The following is a 17,976-nucleotide window of genomic DNA, read 5'->3' as shown; positions in this document are numbered from 1 at the left end:
AGCAGCGAAATAGTTCAATATCACCACGATTCCAGTAACATTACAGATGCGTCTCCCCTGCGTTTATCCTCTATCAATACTCGCTAAGTCTCTGACTGTCTTCTCATCGTTTTTGTCTCATTACCGGGGCCAGTTCTCTCCACGCATCGCATCTCGCACGCTGTTCTTTGGGCGTGCTCTCCATCGCCGTCTTGCCCGTCTCGAGCAAGAGCCGGCGCTTGCCGGCGCCCCATTGCTCCCACGCGGGTGCTCCGGGGCTCCGGAACGAGTTGGGGTCCAGCGCGCGCACAAAGGAGATCCAGTAGTCCATGACGAGCGGCACCATGGGCGCGTTGTACGTGTAGTAGCTTTCGGGAGCACCGGGGACGTTGTCTGGGCCGAAGATGGCGAAGGACTCGAAGAGGTGCGGCACGCCGACGCCTAGCGCGGCATTGACGGCATCGGCGACGTTGTAACGGTAGCCCCACACGCCGCCCGGCGATGCCGAGTTGTTGCCGTTTCGTTCGGGGTCCGCCTTCTCCTGCTGCGTGTGGTAGGCGCTGAGGACGTGGACCGCGGGGCAGATGAAGGTGGTCTCGCCGTACGCCATCTGCGCCGAGGAGAACCAGGCGTTGTGGTTGGGCAGGGCTTCCATTAGAGGGTAGAGCTCTGTTATGTTCTTGGCCTCCTCGTCTTCCAGGAAGCGGTAGTTGTTCTGGAGGAAGGTCTGGATCTCCTCAGGGGACGCCGTGTTGGGCGCGAAAACGGTTCCCTCTGGTCGCATTACCATGTCAGTTTCTAGAACAGAACGTCGCGAGAATGAAAGATAGAGATATATAAAGAGGGAGAGACCGTGAAGGTGACGGGAGGGTTAGGGAACTAACCATCGTTGTCGTTACCAAACATAATGGGCACGTGAATGAACTTGCCATCCGCGAACATCTTATAGGGCCGATCCTGGAGCAGCTGTCCATCGATGCAGGGCGTCCAGTAGAAGAGCGGCAGCGGCATGTCCGTCCGTCCCGGAAAAGGGGACGGGACGTTGGCTGCTTGTAATGTCTTTTCGTTCTTGCCTCGCAAGCACTGCATCGGGTTGGTCGCGTCCTGGCAGCCGGTCTCGCTGAGGACCTTGGAGAATTGCCATTCCAGCTCTGATACGTACGGCTGCGAGGGGAAGAAGAGGGACTCGCCTATCCCGCCGTGGAATAGCTGCTCGTCGACGCCACCATTGGCGATGAGGTGAAGGGCGACTGAGCCCGCACCAGCCGAGCCACCGTGGATAATGACATGATCTGGGTCACCACCAAACTGCCATGCCGTCAGAATAGGAGTCTTGTGTACAGATGGAGCGAGAACGTTAACATGACGTACCTGTTCGATGTGTGTCTTGACCCATTTCACTGCGAACAAAAACTCGGTATCAGCAGCCGTATCGTGTAAAGGAGGTTGGCAGGCCTGGCTGCTTCCCGACTTACTCATCATGCGCTGGTCCAGCAATCCCGCATTGAGATCCCCATCGGCTCGCACCTGCTCACCGGCCAGGAACCCCCACAAACCGACCCTGTAGTTGAAGTTGACGAGGATGACGTTGCCTCCCGACCTCTGCACGACCTCGGACCCGTTCCAATTGGCGTTGGCGTTGACGGTATACCCGCCCCCCTGGATGAACAGCCAAACGGGCAACTTGGAGTTTGTCGTTGCATTAGACGGCGCCCAGATGTTGGCAAATAGGCAGTCCTCCCCCTGGAAGTCGTTTGGGAGCGGCTGCGATATCCCCAGGCATATTTTGCCAAACTATATATTTATCAATATATATACTGCTGGTCAACACAGGTACATGCTGGTAGAGGGCGTATTAGATGCTCAAGGGGCAAAGACCAACCTTATCGGCGGGTTGGTCCCCCGAGTGCACTGCAGGCTCTTCGGGGCTTTCCAGCGCAGAACTCCCGTCGGGGGTGCTGCAAAGCGCATCCCTAGAAACTGATTAACCCCATTGGGGAGTTGCGAGCCTTGGTATTGCGCATAGCCCAGGTTGACGCGTGCCTTGCTAATGTCGGATGGGGTCTGAAAGCAGACTGTAGGTAAGTACAACTGACTAGGGACCGTGCTGGTGATATGATGATAATACTCCGAAGGATATGCAATTTTCTTTGGGGAGAGGATTCGTTCCCACTGACCTTCTGCTGCTCATCCCGTGTCCTCTCGACCCTCGCGTGCAACAACACGGGGACAAGCACGGCGACGAGTACAATGACGACTACTAGAACCACGGCAGCAATGATGTAGGCGTACCATTTGCGGAAACCTCGTTTCGCCTTGTCTGGGGACCGGGTTGAAATGGGTGCTTGCTCGTCACTCCCGTCTTCCGCTATGGGAAGTTCTCCCATGCCGCCGCAGACTCACGACTTTGGTCGCCAACTGTCCTCCATGCATAGAAATAAAAACCCCGCAAAGAAAAGGAACAGAACCCTTGCCGAGGCTGCGTGCATAGAAACTGTTAGCGACTGGGTGGGATAGATCGGGTGCCTAGCGACGCCAAGTGTATGTCTTGAGGTCGGTAGAAATGCAAGTAATATGTTATATACATATTTGCCTGACTCACGATTGCGCTGAAACACCAAGGACTATGCAATACCCTACTTTCGGTGTGTTTCCTCTGCCCACGAAGCGGAGCTCGCTCTGCAGAAAGAGTGAGACGGCCTTTGAAACTGGCCGTTGGAGTGCGGCAGAGTAAAGTAGGTAAGTTCTGTTGTGAGTTATGGTGGTGAATAGGCAAATGCGAGTAGGCAAAGAATGGAATTGACGAATCAAAGCCGCACTGACACGAGAAATCGAGGAATCGAGGAATCGAGAAGTCGACATGGCCCGATGCAGTTAACGTGTTTCGACTGTTACCCGTCTCCAGACAGGCAAGACAGGGACAGGGACAGGGCAGTTCCAAGATCGGCCATTGTTTGCGTGCTGGGTGGATTCGGCCGAAGGAGCAGCACAGCACGGATGGTGGTTGATGATTTCATCAGGAGAATAAGTCCGAATCCTTCTGGGCTGGCATTCGTCTGCATCCCAAGCCTGCCAGTGTCGATCTTCCTTGTTGGCATGTTCATGCGTCAACCAGTCAATCAGAATCCGGATTAGCTCCTCCCCTTTCCAATCTGGGCGGCCCGGTTTTCTGGAATTGAAATTGGGGACTCTTGGACGCCTGCAGTGCAACTCACATTCGTTACATGTTGTGTTACAAGAATCCGGTCACATGGAGGGGGATAGGTAAACTGCATACCTACTTCACATACCTGCTGACATGATCCCTGAGATTTGTACGTGTAGGTAGGCAGGCACGTTATTCAGAATCAGTCTTTGCTTGCTATTGGTGTATTCATTCCCCCTCCCCTAGACTCCAGATGACCTCCAGTATACCTGTATATAAGTCGTGTGTTTTGTATGCACATTTCCTATTGAACAACCATACTCCAAGACGTCTTGTGAGCAAGCCACACCCCCAACTCCTACTCCTACCCCTACTCCGGCTTCCGCTTCGCGCTCAATGCTCTTCTCAACATCTCTACTAATTAACGGCTACACGGGGAATGCCCAAATCAAAATCCATAAATGCAGCCAGCCAGGTGCCAGAACTCCTATTCCAACAAGAAATATCGTCAAAACCACGTAACGTCCAGAGATGCTGGACGCTCCGGAGTTGGTCATTCGTCCGAATGATCCGTCGTGTCCCATTCTTTGATCACATGCCCAATGAAACGCCCATTGCATGCAAAAGACCCGTCGTTATCGTCATCATCATGAAGCAACGTCGCTGGAGCTGATGCCCCGCTGATTATACAACATCACTTGGTCGCACCCGCTGGCCTGCCGGCTCTGCAGTCCTACATGGCAGACACCTTCCGCGCCGAGCTCGACGTATTGTTGACGCTGCCTACACGCCCGCTGGTCTTGCGAACCCCGGCAGCCGGAGGATTCGACCCCGATGACCGGTTCGAGTCCGTCGAGCGCTTGCCGCTGCGAACCTTCGTAAGGACGCCCGACGCGCTCGCCGACCGCGTAGGCGACTGGGTAACGTGCTCCAGATTTTTGGGTCGGGCGCTTCCGATGTTCTCCGCGTCGTTGGAAGCATCGTTCACCACCTCGTAGACGGTAGTCGTTGTCGTCGTGTGGCTGACCGACCGTGACTTCTCACTCGGCCTGGTGATTGGGACTGCGATGCCTTGCGGTGACTGCGCATACGTAGATGGATCTCTTCTTCGGAATCCGCCCCATTGGACTGCCTTTGAACAGAAAGCACTTCGGTCTCTTGACCTGCCCCTTGCTCTTCCTCGACAGCCTGGTTGATGGCGCTGCGTTGATAAGGATGGTGGCGATCCACCCGGCTCGTCTTGCGCGGTTGTCCTGGTGTAGGCGCAGGCAGATAGTCCTCCTGCACACCAATGTTATTGCGCTCGTGGTCTACTTCGCTCAGAGGTGTGCGGCTGGAGCTAGTCTTATGCGAGGGGGTCGTCGTGGCCCGACTCATGTTTGCCTTTTGATGGCCTCGGGATGGCGTGCTAGGGCCAGCAGCATTCGCAGCCATTTCTTTACGGAGCTTGCGCTCTATCCTCTCCTCGATCCACCACTCACGGAACACACCCTGGTTGAGGTGCAGCCAGTGTTGCTGAGGGCCCACCACCATACCAGGGCGCATGAAGCGCATAAAAGCAATGATCTCGTTGGCGGTAAATCCATGACGGTAGATCAGATAGGCGCCGATGAGACACCCGGTACGTCCGAGACCGGCCTTGCAGTGCACTGCGATGCCCCTCTTCTTCACCGTGATCGTCTCGTGGGCAAGCCTGATGAATTTCCGGACGGTGCTCAGAGGGAGGGCAAGTGCCATCCTCAAAGATCATGTCGAGGTGCTGAATGCCCAATGCCTCAAAGTATGATGGCGAGTAAAGAGGAGAATTTAGTCTCACGACCAGGCCAATGTTGCGCTCTGAAAAGTGCTTCAGGACGTTCTTGAAGGGCTGGGGAAGAGTGGGATGGGCGTCAACGGCAGCAAGAGTCTTGGGGAGAGCGTTCCAAGCCTCGGAGCCCTGGGGAACTGGCGCCACAGGGCTATGTTGGGGCGAGGCGAAAGCCAAGAAATGGGGAGAGACCCAGTTGAAGTCACCATGCTCAACTCTCTCGAACCGCTCATATTCATCCAGGTCAAAGTTGTCCAGCTGGCAGCAGGATTCCTCCTTGGCCTTCCAAACACCGTAGACGACATCCTGCACCGTGATGCCGTAATCAGCCTGGCTGTAGCCGGCATCTCGGAAAGGCATCAATGGAGGCTCAACTTGAGCGATTGGGGCGAGTGCCAAGTGTGGCGGCCACGACTGAATCAAAACCATGTAGCAAGCTAACAAGCAAGCAGCGTTCGCCCGGCCTGGTAGGAATGTTAGGAGGGACAGATCTCGATTGTCAACTGGGAGTAAAATGACTTACTTCTTGGGTCAGCCCGACTCCAGAACACGATAGGTCTTGTCTGGTTCTCTTTGGCACCGAGCACATCATGGAATTGCAAGGCGAAGCGGTACAGATGACCGATATGGAATGGACCAAAGTCGTGATGGAAAGCATTGTAGTATAGTTGGTCGTCTACTGTAAAGTAGCAAGGCGCCTCGCGCGCGGACTTCGAAGATACTGCAGATGGGCCATCGACGGCTCTGGAGGATCGTTTGCTAGGCGAGCCTCGGACAGGCGCTTCGGGATACGGGAAGATGGTCTCGGCAGTCGGGGGTGGACGTAAGACGCAAGGTACAGACGATCTAAGAACATCAGTATCGATATTGGAGAATTGAGAATGGATTCATATCTAGGATGGAACATGTTGTGCAAGGGAGAAGGGGGCGACTGCCTCTGTGGGCCTCTTTGTTGACATTCCCCGGGAAGAGAAGCTGGGTGGCGGGTAACGATGCGGTCTGGTGATGATATGCCAACTGCGCACCAACTTGGGCTTCCCAGGACGGAATGGCTGTGGAGTTTTCGCGCGGAGAGACTCACCAGGAATATATTCTATGACTTGGCCCATGTTGGCATGCTTGGATGAAGGTGCCATCCCTCTGTGGGCGATGGGCGGCAGAAGGGGTCTGGCGGTGAAAAGGCAGCGGCGACGCCGTTGCAATGGAGGCTTCCGGGAATTGAGTCTCTGTCGACGTGGCTGTGGCCTGAGGGTTTGGGCACGCGGCGGTTACGGTCGTTGGCGGCAGAAGGTGCAATGTTTTGAGGAGTAAACAAGGCGGTGTCGCAACGTCATCCAGGGTAGCAGCAGGTGTCGCTAAGAGTGGCAATGATGAGTTGGAATATCGGAAAGCGATGCTTCGAGTACCAAGACAGGAGAGGAAGGGGGAGACGAGTCCAAACAAAACAAGAGTTGTAGTGGTGATCAAGATGAAGTAGATCGTGGGAGTGCTTTCCTAAGGAGGATGATTCTTTTATTATGCAAAGCTCTGGCAATGTTGGTACTCCATCCGGCTCGAAAGCGGGTCGTGTTTTGGTGTGCGGTCTCTGCTGCTGCGGCAACCAGCAAAGCGAGAGCAGGGAAAGGGACAGGGTGGAGGGCAAAAGGGCCACTCACCGAGAGGCTCTGAGAGGCTCTGAGAGGCTCCCTGCTCCTTAACCCGACCTGGCCAAGTCACAACAACCCTCCCGTTCGGGCTTAGCACCCAAAGATTCCAGATTTGCCTAGTGGTCCCGTTTCGGGCTTAGTCAGGTTGGACTGCAATTCAGACATCATCTGGGAATTACCTGCATGCTGTGTAAAGTATACGGCGTGGGTAGCAGTCCAGCCCGTTACCGGTTGGGCGACGTCGAACATGGCGACGAAAAGAATATCAAGGTCTATCTAGCACAGTTCATATATTCAACGTCAATACCATCTGCATAGCTCCACGCTATGTTGATCTTGAAGTATTAGCAAATGGCTACATGTATCCCAGTGTCCTCCACCAGTGTTGTTGACTCCAGTAACGGTAGGTGGTAAGTACAATTGATGTTGTTTTGGCTCTACTTTAGGCTTTACATACCTATGTACATGTAGCTACTGTAGCTACAAGTACATGGTTATTAGCATTGGCTCGTGCGTGGGAAACATCCAGCCTGCAGCTCAAATTGATCGATTGATTGTTTCTGCCACCCCGCATGGTACCTACCGAAGTAAATTGATTGAATCAACATGTCAGTGTCTCCCCCACCATAGACTTTCCTTCCAGTGACATCGTCTCCCATCAACCAATCGACCACTGGCCGCAGAAGAGGCCTGATACGATGAACATGGCTGCTGCTATGGAAACAGACCAGTTTCCTTGTGTCTTGTAAGTCGGTCACGCCTGCCTTTCGACTTGGCTAAGCTGTGTTGTGTCACCCTCGCTGACGATGCCTTGCGAAGGACCGTCCAGGTCCCGTTCCCGACCGCCCGTCTTGCTTCCGTCGCCCTGCAGTCCCTCCAAGTCGACAAGGAACTGTCCCCCTCGTGCGCAGGACCTTCAGTATCAGTCCTCCAGCCAGTGATGCGAACACGACAGGCGACCAAGACAAGACCTTGCACGTAGAGTACCGCGCAACGACCAACAGAATGCTTCGCGTAGCTGTCAACTCGTTCATGGAAAGCTTGAACCTTGTCATCGAAGTTATGGAGCACTTGGATGCGGATGTGCTCGCTGCGGAGGCGCACTCGACCTGATCCGAGTCTCGGTCCCAAAGTACAGTGGCATCGACTTCTCCTCTTGCCCACCGTGGCGCCCGCCCTTCGACTGGGCAAGACAAAGGCCACGTGATGAGTATCTGCTAAGAGCCATGACGAGGGGGCTGGCAGTGGGACTACGAGTATCGCCGAAAGACAATGGCGGAACGAAGAGCGTGTACGCGTGAGCAGACGATTTCAAGACAACATTTTTATTTTTATTTTTTTTTATCTTTTGGTAAATTGGTACCACTCTTTCCTCCTTGGTTGGTATGTGACAACCGAAATGTACAAAACTACTGACATGAATTTCAAACTAGACCAAACAAAGGCACAAGACTCCAACCCATCCATGATATCGTACACCAGAAGCGCCCTTGTCGCTTCCAGTCCACGTCGATCTTGTGGATCGCCGTTCAAGTTTCTTTCTCCATTATTCCACGTCAACTTTGTGGATCTCTGTCCAAGTTTCCTTCTCCATCTTGGGGACGGTGATGATCAGTATTCCGTTGTCCATTCGAGCCGTGATTCCAAAAGCATCAATGTCTTCCTTTTCATCGACCTCGGGAGGTGGGAGCTTGATGCTGCGTTCGAACATGCCAACCCGTCTCTCGCTGGAGGTGAGACACTGGATGAACTCCTCATTGCCAGGTCGATAGACCACGCCGGCAACATTGAGGAGGCTTTCTCAGCGTCCCAGTTGACACCCACGTCGTCTTTGACGGCGCCGGGCAGAGAGATGTGGATGACGTATGCCTTCTCCGTGGTGAAGATATCCAGGGGTGGCACAAATGAACCATCCTGCTGTCCTTGATTCTCCTGGGTTGCTTGCGAGTTGGCGCGAGCTTGCTCGACATAATCCCTGACACCTTGCGCCAACGGGTGGGAAGAGAGTGCGTAAATGATAGGACGCATGTCAAATGGCCCGTCGTAGGCAGGAGGATGTCCTGCTGGTTCATGCCTATCACGATGTCCGCCTCGGCCGCCCCGGCCTCCTCGACCACCGCGTGCGCAACGACCCATATGCCCACGTCGTCCAAAGGGATGATGGTGATGATGGTGGTGATGGGGAGGAGGGGAGGATGAGGATGATGGGGATCTCCTGGGGAAGGGCCATGTCGCTCTTCCGGAGACTCTCCTGGTGGGTTTCTCATGGTCTCAGGCGATTCTTCGTTATCGGATCCACGTTCATCAACGTTGTTGTCGCTGTCTTGTTCCTCTCGACCAGACTGATGGCCTCCCCCACGGCGAGGATGAGCAGGTCTCCCGTGGTGTGGCTGGTTAAAGCTCCCTCCATTCGACAGTGGGCCTCCCCAAAGGGCCGCCCCAGGGGCTACGCGGAGCCCAGGGGCCTTCGAAAGGAAAGGCTGACCCGAAAGGCTGAGCGTGATCTACGCCAGCGCCAGCGCCATGTGTGATGAGGGTCGAAGGCTTGGACAAAGTCCCAGAAGGCTTGACCGCTGTTAGGGCTGTTGCGATTGTTGTTGTTTGCCATGGTTCTTGGTTGCAAATGATTCAAAGATGCTGAAAGGTTGTGACAGTGATGAGTATGACTGGCATAGGAATCCTGAGGGACAGGCACTTATATATTCAATCAACTATATACGCAGGACAGGTTACCTTGTGTAGTGCCTCGAAGATGGCGCACTATGAGACATCAGGTTGACGGCGATTACGAATGTCCAGACAGTCAGACGTACGTACGCAAGACGGCCTCGAACACGCCAGAAGACATCGGAAACAATAGGCAGATAGGCAGTCAATCTTGCTCCGGGTATATCGTAGTAAATACAACAGTCATCGAGTCACCAGAGGCATGCTTTGCCACGCGTCCCCAGATGCAATCTTGAATCGTCCAACCATCTTGGGGTCAGGCGCTCTGTCGATTGGACAAAGCTAAAGAAGGGGGTGTTGGCCACAATGATGTGGCTTGAATGTGGGGGCGAAGAAGGCGGCAATTGGTTACGTCTCCCCTTCGGATACTGAAAGCCTCAACTCCCGAATTCATGCTCACTCATAGATGTTCCCCGAAATAACAGGCATCGGGGGGCTATAACACCAGCCCTCGATGTTTTGGAGATGCTGTCGGGGTTTGATAAAGCCCAGTGGCAGCCTCTAAATACAAGCAGATCGCCACGTCCTCTCTGTCTGTCCCAAAGGCCGAGAACTGCTACGAAGGACCAGCTTAGGTATGCCATTGTGTTTGCTTTCGGGGCAAAAGAATCATCCAAGCTCCCGCATCGTTTCTGCTGGGTCAAGGTATGTGCGGATGCAGTCTCCCCCTTGCCTGCAGAAATTTGGCATGGCGGGAGTACCTGGAAGCTAACCTGGGAACTTCAACTACCCGACTTCACCTACGACTACCTGAAGGACGATAGGTTGGGTTTCGAACATTACCAGCTCTCTATGCCACTACTGTAGTTGACTTACTTCACGTTGTATTCGGCACAACCTGGGCACCAAAGTACATGATGTACCCAGTCTACATGTATGTTGGGAGGCATTCCGGGGTAAAGTGATCAAATGTAGGGGTTCCCACTATGCCCAACTTGTCATCGGCTGTCGACTTGCCTGCTTGCGATGCTGTGGATGCGACAGCCTCTCAACGAGGGCTGCCAACAGCAGCAGCACGCAGGTGATGCCATGAGCGACGCACATGCATTTTGCCGAGAAAGCCGTCTTCTCAAATCTCTGCTTTGCATTGGCGCTTGCATCTGGGAAATGCTCTCACAGCCAGGCCCATTATCGTAAGCGCCCGTTGGTGAGGGGCCAATGAGGCCGCATTTTGGGCACGTTGCCAAGCCCTCTTGGGGTTGGGCGACTCGGGCCAGCAGCTCTCGAGTGCGCGAGTTGAGTGGGAGGATGACGGCAGTCAAGGGTTTTTGACGCCCGTCCTAATGACAGGCCCACCTCGTCCACCTCTTGGGCTGCTTCTTCTCCATGTCCCTGTCCCTGACTCCCTGTCCCGTTGCGCGGGATCGAGCTCGGTCAGTGGGGAGTGGGTAGGCAGCTCCCCTCTTCCAGACGGATGGATTTGCTCCTGTCGCATCAAGCCTGCTCGACCAACCCGAACAGCCTTGGTGAGTACTTAGGTAGGTATTCTTTATTTTCTTATTACCTACTACTGTCTACCTACGGTCTCCCGCAAACCTGTTCCGTCTTGCATCGTTTCAGCCGTGTTATCATCTTGCGTCTACCTCCGACCGACTCCCACATCTTCTCTGTCTCTGAAGAGCAACTGCAGATCCCCCTCCTCAGCCAGCGCCCGGCGGGACAATTACGACGGGAGTCGTCCAACCCCACCCACCACTAGGCCTCGATAAGGCCGGCCCAACTCGAAACCTCCAAGTACATGACTCCTCCTGTCGAGTATTCCTATAAATAACTTCCTTGTGCGTCACCCGCGCATACACCGCACAGCTGTAAGCTGTTTCGTGTGTCGCGTACCTGCGTAAGTGAGCCAAGATGGATCGCCAACGTCGTGGCGACGAGGAAATGTTCCTCAATAAGCCTTCCGACGATTGCGACAGTCCCACCATCGAGCCTCTGAGGATATTCAAGCCTCAGAGTCCCGTTCCTGCTGCCGAGAGACCTCAAAACCGCTTCAAATACCCGGCGCCTCCTTCTTCCCAACCAAGCTTCCCGCTGCCACCAGGCGCATCCAGCTCAGCGGAGCCCTTGCCGTACCCAGATGATGACGACCTCCGTCCAAGTCAGCCGTCCAAGTCGTCTCGTCTTCCATATCCCGATGATGGTCCCCGACCGTCGAGTGGACGAACCTATTCAAGTCCTTCAAGCTCTGTCCACCCCGACAGACTCAACGATACCACCCCTCGACTAGACACGAGTCCTATCGACAAGAGGGGTCCAGGCTTGGCAGAGAGAAGAGGCACCGCTCCCAAGCCTTTGCCAGGAGCGCTTAGCCCGACAAGTCCTGTTGACCAAGACGGGCTCTTTGCCAAACCCCTGGCAGGACAACACAAGCCTGCTCCTTCCGTGGACAACTTCCCTGACTACCACAAGAAGCCCTACTATCCTCCGCCTCGGGGAAGCTCAACGAGCCCGAGCAACAGTTCAAATCACAGCTCCAACAGCAATGCTCGTCCGCAGCAGCCGGATGATGGTCTGCTGAAGATGCCTGGCGCAAGTAGCGTGAACAGGTTTGCTTCCACGGCATCTACCTCGACAACTCGAGCCAACCGTGGATCGCCCCCTCCCCCTGAGACGCCTATTGTTGAGCCGGGTGTCGTTCCCGGCGGTGGTATCGAAGCCCGATATGCCGCATCAGGGATATCGGGGACTGCCACGCTGAACAGTCTTCAAAGCGCTGCTGCCTCTCAGCGTTTAGCGCAGTATTCGCAGCACCCAGCTACGCAACAACAGCAACCAGCACCAAATAGGCCTTGGACGCCAACAGAGACCCCTGATCAACAGCCTCATGGTCCGCCTACGGTGTACCAGGGCGCGAACCCCGTCTCCAACACTGCGCAGCCGGCGAGCAACAGCCAGCCTCGACCTTCGACGTCTTCAAATGCGCCAGCCTTGCAGGAGAGTGTGCTGGAACAGGACTTCCGGAGGATGCAAATGGCTGATCCGCCACCTGCTTATTCCAGCATAAACCCGAGTGGCGGTTCGCAATATCCCGCGGAGAAGCAACGCCCGAACGCGCAACCAGCCCCTGCTTCAACGTCTTCGCCAGCTCAAAGTGTTCAGAGTGTGACTATTCCTGCGAAGAAGCAGCAGGATCCCGCGGCCGCTGGGCTTGCCTCCCCGGCCCTACAGCATCCAGGGCATCCTGCATTTGCAAATGATCCCCGACCAGAGAGCTCGACAGCTGCCACCCCGGCACCACAGCCTGTGCAATCGACCCCTTCCCCATTCCAAGGGCAGGGGCCAAGCTCGCCTCCCCCGCTGCCTGAAGGTTGGATGGCGCATCTCGATCAAACTTCTGGCCAATACTACTACATCCATCTAGCTACCCAGGCCACGCAATGGGAGTTCCCCAAGGACCGAACCCGCTTAACCATGAGACGGCACCTCTGTCTCCTACAGCCTCAACATATGGCAACCCGCTAGGCTCACCCATGTTCGGGAAACCATCTGCGCTCGCATCACCTATGTTCCCCCCGCATACCCCTGGATATGCGGAGAGTATCATGAGCGTGGCTGCATCTGCTACGCCTAGTGCAGCTGGGTTCAGCGGACCTCCTCCCAGTGCTGGCGTGGACATGTACAGAGTACAGCCCACGAACGGTGTCTACTTCGGGCCATATCTGCGCTATGTCAACATGGACGTAGAAAAGGGGATCTGGTTGGGAAGCATCCTCATTGTTACGGATGGCCAACAGCCCCCGACTATCCACATACACCTGAGCTCCGATCTATCACCCAACCCGCGGCAGCTAGTACCTCATTGCATCCACACCCACCAAAGGTGGCAGTTTTTCAAATATGACATCGATCTCCAAATGAATGACGGGCCCACTGAGAGGTGGACATATGCGATAACTTCCCACTTGGGCTGCACTAGATACGAATTCGTCGTTGCTGGTAGACAAGAAACGAACTGGCGCTTTGTGGCGCACTCGGGCAATGATTTCGCGGCGAGCACCTCACAGAACGAGCGCAGCAAGCTCGGTGGTGTTGGCTTCATGTGGAAAGATGTGTTGCAGAAGAACGTCGACTGTGGTGGGTTCCACGTCCAACTGGGCCTCGGGGATCAGGTCTACGGCGACAGGCTGTGGAAGGAGGTACCTCTCCTGAAACAATGGTTGGCAATGCAGGGCAAAGAAAATCGACGAACCTCTCAATGGACAGCCAGGCATGAGGAGGACGTCAACCACGCCTACTTCCATTTCTACACTAGTCATTTCGACCAACCTTTCTTGCGCGAGGCATGGGCCCAGATACCTCACGTTTGCCAGATCGATGATCATGACATGTAAGTCCCCGTTGTCTCGTCTGAAGTGCGAATAACGTAAGACTGTGAAGCTAACGAGAAACATCATGCAGCTTTGATGGCTATGGCTCCTACCCGGACTACATGCAGAACTCGCAAATGTTCAAAAACATTGGTCGCATAGCGATTGATATGTATCTGCTGTTTCAGCACCATACCACGCTTGAAGTGCTGCGGAACGTCAGCCACGACTTGGATTTATTCACTATTACCGGGCAAGGATGGCACTTTGTCAAATACCTCGGACCGGCGGTGGTGGTAGTTGGCGCCGACGTGCGATCGGAGCGATCTCAAAGCCGGGTTTTGGCCGGTCCAACCTACCAAGGTCTCTTCCCCAAGGTGGCGATGTTGCCTCCCAGTGTGCAGCACTGCCTCTGGATGGTGTCTGTCCCGCTAGTTTACCCCAGACTCGACACGGTGGAGAGTTTGGCCAACACCTTCGCCACCGGCAAGAAGGCTGTGAACACGACCTACAACGTGCTCGGGAAGGTTACGAGCTCCGTCGCGGGCATTGTGGGCGGCAAAGATATGGTAGCTTCGGGCTTCAGCTCGGTCAAGAAGGCGGTTGGTAAATCGGGGTTGATGGGCAACGTTGTCAACCAGTTTGGCGATCTGGATATCAGTGAGATTCTCAAGGACATGTGGACTCACGAGTCCAAAGACCTGGAGCGGACGTATCTGATCCGCACCCTCCAGGGGATTGCTCACCAGAAGGGCATCCGGATGACATTCCTATCAGGGGGTAAGCACAGCGATCTGTCCCTTTCTCTTTTGCAAGCGAGCGGCCAACTAACATACATGGGCGGCAGATGTCAACTCGTGCGGAGCAGGGTTGGTGCATGACCCAACGCACCCCAGCGACCACAAGACGATGTACCAGGTGATCACTTCGCCGATTGTGGCAGCGCCGGCGTCCAACTACATCCTCAAGATGCTGCACAGCAACAGGACGCATTATATACCGGCCAACGGGAACAAGTCGTCGCCCAACGACGTCAGTGATACCAAGGAGGACATGATGGAGATCTTCCACACGGATGCGTCGGGGGCGCCGCGCGAGCTGAAGAAGCTCATGGGTCGACGAAACTACATTGCCTGTGTGGCGTACGACCCCGAGGCGATTGCGGGCACGCAATATGCGGCCAGTATTGCCAACGGGCAGCAACAGGGTCTTAGCAAGCTGAGCTTGGCTATCGACTTCATCGTGCAAGGCGATGGGGCGTTCACCTCTCCGACGAAGTACGGGCCCGTGATTGTGCCGCATCTCGAGTTTGGGAGGTGAGAGGGGAGAGGGTGGGATGAAGAGTTAGGATATCGTATTGGTATGGGGAGGAAGATTTGAGCAGGGCCCATCTGAACGTCCACGGCACATGCCTACTTACTTACATTTACGAATTCCAGTCTACGAGTCTTACATGATGAATATTGACAATGCATTTACGATGGAGTGTGCAGGAGCATGCCGGAGTATGTAGAAGTATGCGGTGCCTACGGGTTGTGATATGTACATACTTCTACACACCTACCTAGTAGTGCACTGAAGTAATTTAACCTTAGCAGCTGGACCCCTCCAATCGAGGCGCGGGATGGACTATTGACAGTCGACAGGGATTAATTAGGTGGCCTGTAGGTTCCTGAGGGGCACTACTCACTACTCCCGCTGCATTTCCTCACTAACAATTCCCCTCCCCCAATCATTGAATTATTGACGGTCCAGCCTGAAAAAGGCGGCCGGCCAGCAATTGACGGCCATGTAAGTCTCCCCGTCTCCCCGTCTCCCCGTCTCCCTGCTTCACCCCTCCAGACTATAAAAACACACGAGACCCGGCATTTTCGGCGTCGCTGCTTACATACTCACTCTCTCGCTCTTTCTTGCACAGATTCCCTCTCACCCCCTCCATCCCCGTCAAGATGGCCAGCCACGATGCCAACTCGCTGGGTGCCCAGCCCACCATCTCGTACCCTCCCCTTGAGGATCGTCCCATCAAGAACACCATCTGCCTGTTCGATGTGGACGGTACCTTGTCGCCCGCCCGCCTCGTAAGTTCCCCGCCTCCTCTTGCCTGTGGCAGACTGCCATTGCGGACCGTTGGCCCAGCGCGCTGACTCTTGCCTCTTACCGCTCTGTACAGTCTGCGTCGCCCGAGATCCTCGCCATGCTCGAGGCCCTGCGCCAGAAGTGCGCCATCGGCTTTGTGGGCGGCTCCAACCTGGTCAAGCAGCAGGAGCAGCTGGGCGCTCCCGGCCGGCCCGTGACGGCCATGTTCGATTTCTGCTTCGCCGAGAACGGCCTGACGGCCTACAAGATGGGCGCCGAGCTGCCCTCCAACTGCTTCATCAAGTGGATCGGCGAGGACCAGTACAAGGAGCTCGTCCGCTTCATCCTCCACTACATTGCCGACCTCGACATCCCCATCAAGCGCGGCACCTTCATCGAGTTCCGCAACGGCATGATCAACGTCAGCCCCATCGGCCGTAACGCCAGCAACCAGGAGCGCCTCGAATACCAGGACTACGACCTGAAGCACAAGATCCGCGAGACTTTTGTCGAGAAGCTCCGGGAGAAGTTCGGACACTTGGGCCTGAAGTGAGTTGATCAAGTCTTGAGCAACCTATGCGGCTCTTTCTTGTTACTGCTAGAACCATTTGCAGCAAGAGAAAAAGAAAAAGAAAAAGAAACCCCGGCTAATCCACGACTGACTTGCAGGTTCGCCATCGGTGGCCAAATCTCCTTCGACGTATTCCCCGAGGGCTGGGACAAGACCTACTGCCTGAAGCACCTCGAGGAAGAGGCCAAGAAGCCCGGTGGCATCAGCTACACCAGCGTGCACTTCTTCGGCGACAAGACCTTCGAGGGCGGAAACGATTACGAGATCTTCTCCGACTCCCGGGTGATCGGCCACACTGTGGAGAACCCCGAGGATACACTCAAGAAGATCAAGGAGATCTTCGACGTCTAAGAAGACGACCATCATTTCCGAGATAGACCGAGAGAAGATTGTGTGTGTGACGAGAGGGAAAGCAGACGATCTGGACCTGCACCCCGTAATACACAGCTATCAGTAGACCAAAAAGAAATGCCAAAATCTAGAGGGTTAGAACCAAAGAAGTGTAAAAGGTCGCGCGCGCAATGTGAGATCAAACGACAGTTCCCTCCTGGCCCTGGAGTCCGAGTAAGTATTGGTTGATTGCCACGTAACTATAACTAACCAGTCGTTGACGACAGACAATAATCTCTATAGAATCTGGAAACAGGGCCTTCCGGTGGAAGAAGGTACGAAGTGTAGAAGGTGAGTTTTGGAACGACCGTATGGGTTTGCCGAAAGCTTCTTGTTTTTCATGTGTCCGCCATCGCCTACTTTGATTTGGATCTCATTGACCCCTAACCTTAGCCCCGACCCTGGCAACTGACAACCTACCCAGGAACCCCCTACGAGAAGTCCGCAGAATCCCCACCAAGCGTCGCGGCCTTGCTCCGGGTCACTGGCTTGCTGGTAGTACCAGGAATAGAAGCAGTAGTGGTGGTAGTAGTAGTCTCTCCCTCTCCCTTCCCCTGCTGCTGCTGCTGCTGCTCTTGCTGCGTAAGGAAGGTCCGGCCCTGCTCGACAGCCCCTTGGAGGGCCTCCTTCTCTGCCAGCTGATACATGCCTCCCCCGCAGCGCCGCCGCCTCGCCCCCCACGCCCTCCAACCCATCCTGGCCCTGGCTCTGCAGGTCCCGGACACGCTTCAGGGTGTCGGCGCCGATGGCCTCGGCGCTTTTGTCCGGGTTCTTGGCCCGCTCGGCCGCGACGCCCGCGCCGAGCTCCCGGCCGAGCTGGCTCAGCTGCTCGCTGGACAGTTCGGCTGGGAGCAGACCACCACCGACTGCGCCTTTACCGCCACCGCCGCCGCCCGCCTGGAGGCTGGCCATGGTCTGGTTGATGGCCTTGGCTAGGTCTGGTTGCTGGGCTTGGCTTTGGTCTTGCTGTGCGGTCATGGTGCTGCTCTTGGGATCGGCATTGTTCTTGTCTTTGTCGTTGGTGGTGGTGCCGCTGCTGGCGGTCTTGACGGCGGAGTTGATTTGCTGCTTGACGAAGTCCATGCTGTGGGCGGGTTTCGGTTCTTTATTCAAGAATATGGGGGCTCTATGCAGTGTTTGTTGACGGACTTGAGAAGGAAGGCAATAAGTAGTTGATCTTTGCGAAAAGGGAAAAAGGTCGAGGCAATATAGTAATCGTGTCTGCGAGGTGTTGGCTTTCTCATCTTGGCCCTTTTTCTAGATGATCTACCCTAGTAGTATTTATATAGATATAAACTTGGAACCCTCCCTGATCCGTCTTGAGGTTA

The 17,976-nt window shown here is 55.1% G+C and overlaps 8 protein-coding genes across 8 annotated transcripts; 4 read left to right on the top strand and 4 right to left on the bottom strand.

Annotated features, from left to right (window-relative positions):
• Positions 1 to 103: 103 nt before the first annotated feature.
• On the bottom strand, positions 104 to 2,366 carry PG997_003822 (acetylcholinesterase; the record flags this gene model as incomplete). The annotated part of the gene is made up of 4 exons (XM_066808137.1): positions 104 to 751; positions 895 to 1,773; positions 1,858 to 2,043; positions 2,157 to 2,366. The coding sequence occupies 4 exons, from the start codon at positions 2,364 to 2,366 to the stop codon at positions 104 to 106; spliced, it is 1,923 nt and encodes a 640-aa protein (XP_066671755.1).
• Positions 2,367 to 3,857: 1,491 nt separating this feature from the next.
• Positions 3,858 to 5,291, bottom strand: PG997_003821 (dual specificity phosphatase; the record flags this gene model as incomplete). The annotated part of the gene is made up of 3 exons (XM_066808136.1): positions 3,858 to 4,173; positions 4,254 to 4,789; positions 4,944 to 5,291. The coding sequence occupies 3 exons, from the start codon at positions 5,289 to 5,291 to the stop codon at positions 3,858 to 3,860; spliced, it is 1,200 nt and encodes a 399-aa protein (XP_066671754.1).
• A 1,990-nt stretch (positions 5,292 to 7,281) lies between these two features.
• Positions 7,282 to 7,690, top strand: PG997_003820 (uncharacterized protein; the record flags this gene model as incomplete). Its single annotated transcript, XM_066808135.1, has 3 exons — positions 7,282 to 7,322; positions 7,397 to 7,471; positions 7,504 to 7,690. 3 exons carry the CDS (start codon positions 7,282 to 7,284, stop codon positions 7,688 to 7,690), a joined length of 303 nt encoding a protein of 100 aa, XP_066671753.1.
• Positions 7,691 to 8,123: 433 nt separating this feature from the next.
• On the bottom strand, positions 8,124 to 8,605 carry PG997_003819 (uncharacterized protein; the record flags this gene model as incomplete). The annotated part of the gene is made up of 2 exons (XM_066808134.1): positions 8,124 to 8,304; positions 8,352 to 8,605. 2 exons carry the CDS (start codon positions 8,603 to 8,605, stop codon positions 8,124 to 8,126), a joined length of 435 nt encoding a protein of 144 aa, XP_066671752.1.
• Positions 8,606 to 8,610: 5 nt separating this feature from the next.
• Positions 8,611 to 9,108, top strand: PG997_003818 (uncharacterized protein; the record flags this gene model as incomplete). The annotated part of the gene is made up of 1 exon (XM_066808133.1): positions 8,611 to 9,108. The coding sequence occupies one exon, from the start codon at positions 8,611 to 8,613 to the stop codon at positions 9,106 to 9,108; it is 498 nt and encodes a 165-aa protein (XP_066671751.1).
• A 2,047-nt stretch (positions 9,109 to 11,155) lies between these two features.
• PG997_003817 (uncharacterized protein) lies at positions 11,156 to 14,931 on the top strand (the record flags this gene model as incomplete). The annotated part of the gene is made up of 4 exons (XM_066808132.1): positions 11,156 to 12,611; positions 12,674 to 13,631; positions 13,703 to 14,391; positions 14,459 to 14,931. 4 exons carry the CDS (start codon positions 11,156 to 11,158, stop codon positions 14,929 to 14,931), a joined length of 3,576 nt encoding a protein of 1,191 aa, XP_066671750.1.
• Positions 14,932 to 15,560: 629 nt separating this feature from the next.
• PG997_003816 (uncharacterized protein) lies at positions 15,561 to 16,609 on the top strand (the record flags this gene model as incomplete). The annotated part of the gene is made up of 3 exons (XM_066808131.1): positions 15,561 to 15,689; positions 15,782 to 16,236; positions 16,357 to 16,609. The coding sequence occupies 3 exons, from the start codon at positions 15,561 to 15,563 to the stop codon at positions 16,607 to 16,609; spliced, it is 837 nt and encodes a 278-aa protein (XP_066671749.1).
• Positions 16,610 to 16,885: 276 nt separating this feature from the next.
• Positions 16,886 to 17,731, bottom strand: PG997_003815 (uncharacterized protein; the record flags this gene model as incomplete). Its single annotated transcript, XM_066808130.1, has 1 exon — positions 16,886 to 17,731. The coding sequence occupies one exon, from the start codon at positions 17,729 to 17,731 to the stop codon at positions 16,886 to 16,888; it is 846 nt and encodes a 281-aa protein (XP_066671748.1).
• Positions 17,732 to 17,976: the final 245 nt, after the last annotated feature.

This window comes from Apiospora hydei, assembly GCF_038363865.1.
Source record: "Apiospora hydei strain CBS 114990 chromosome Unknown utg000004l_segment0_segment0, whole genome shotgun sequence".
In the NCBI taxonomy this organism is placed as follows: domain Eukaryota; kingdom Fungi; phylum Ascomycota; class Sordariomycetes; order Amphisphaeriales; family Apiosporaceae; genus Apiospora; species Apiospora hydei.
The sequence above is the reverse complement of the archived record's forward strand: the minus strand, read 5'-3'. Positions and strand labels throughout refer to the sequence as shown.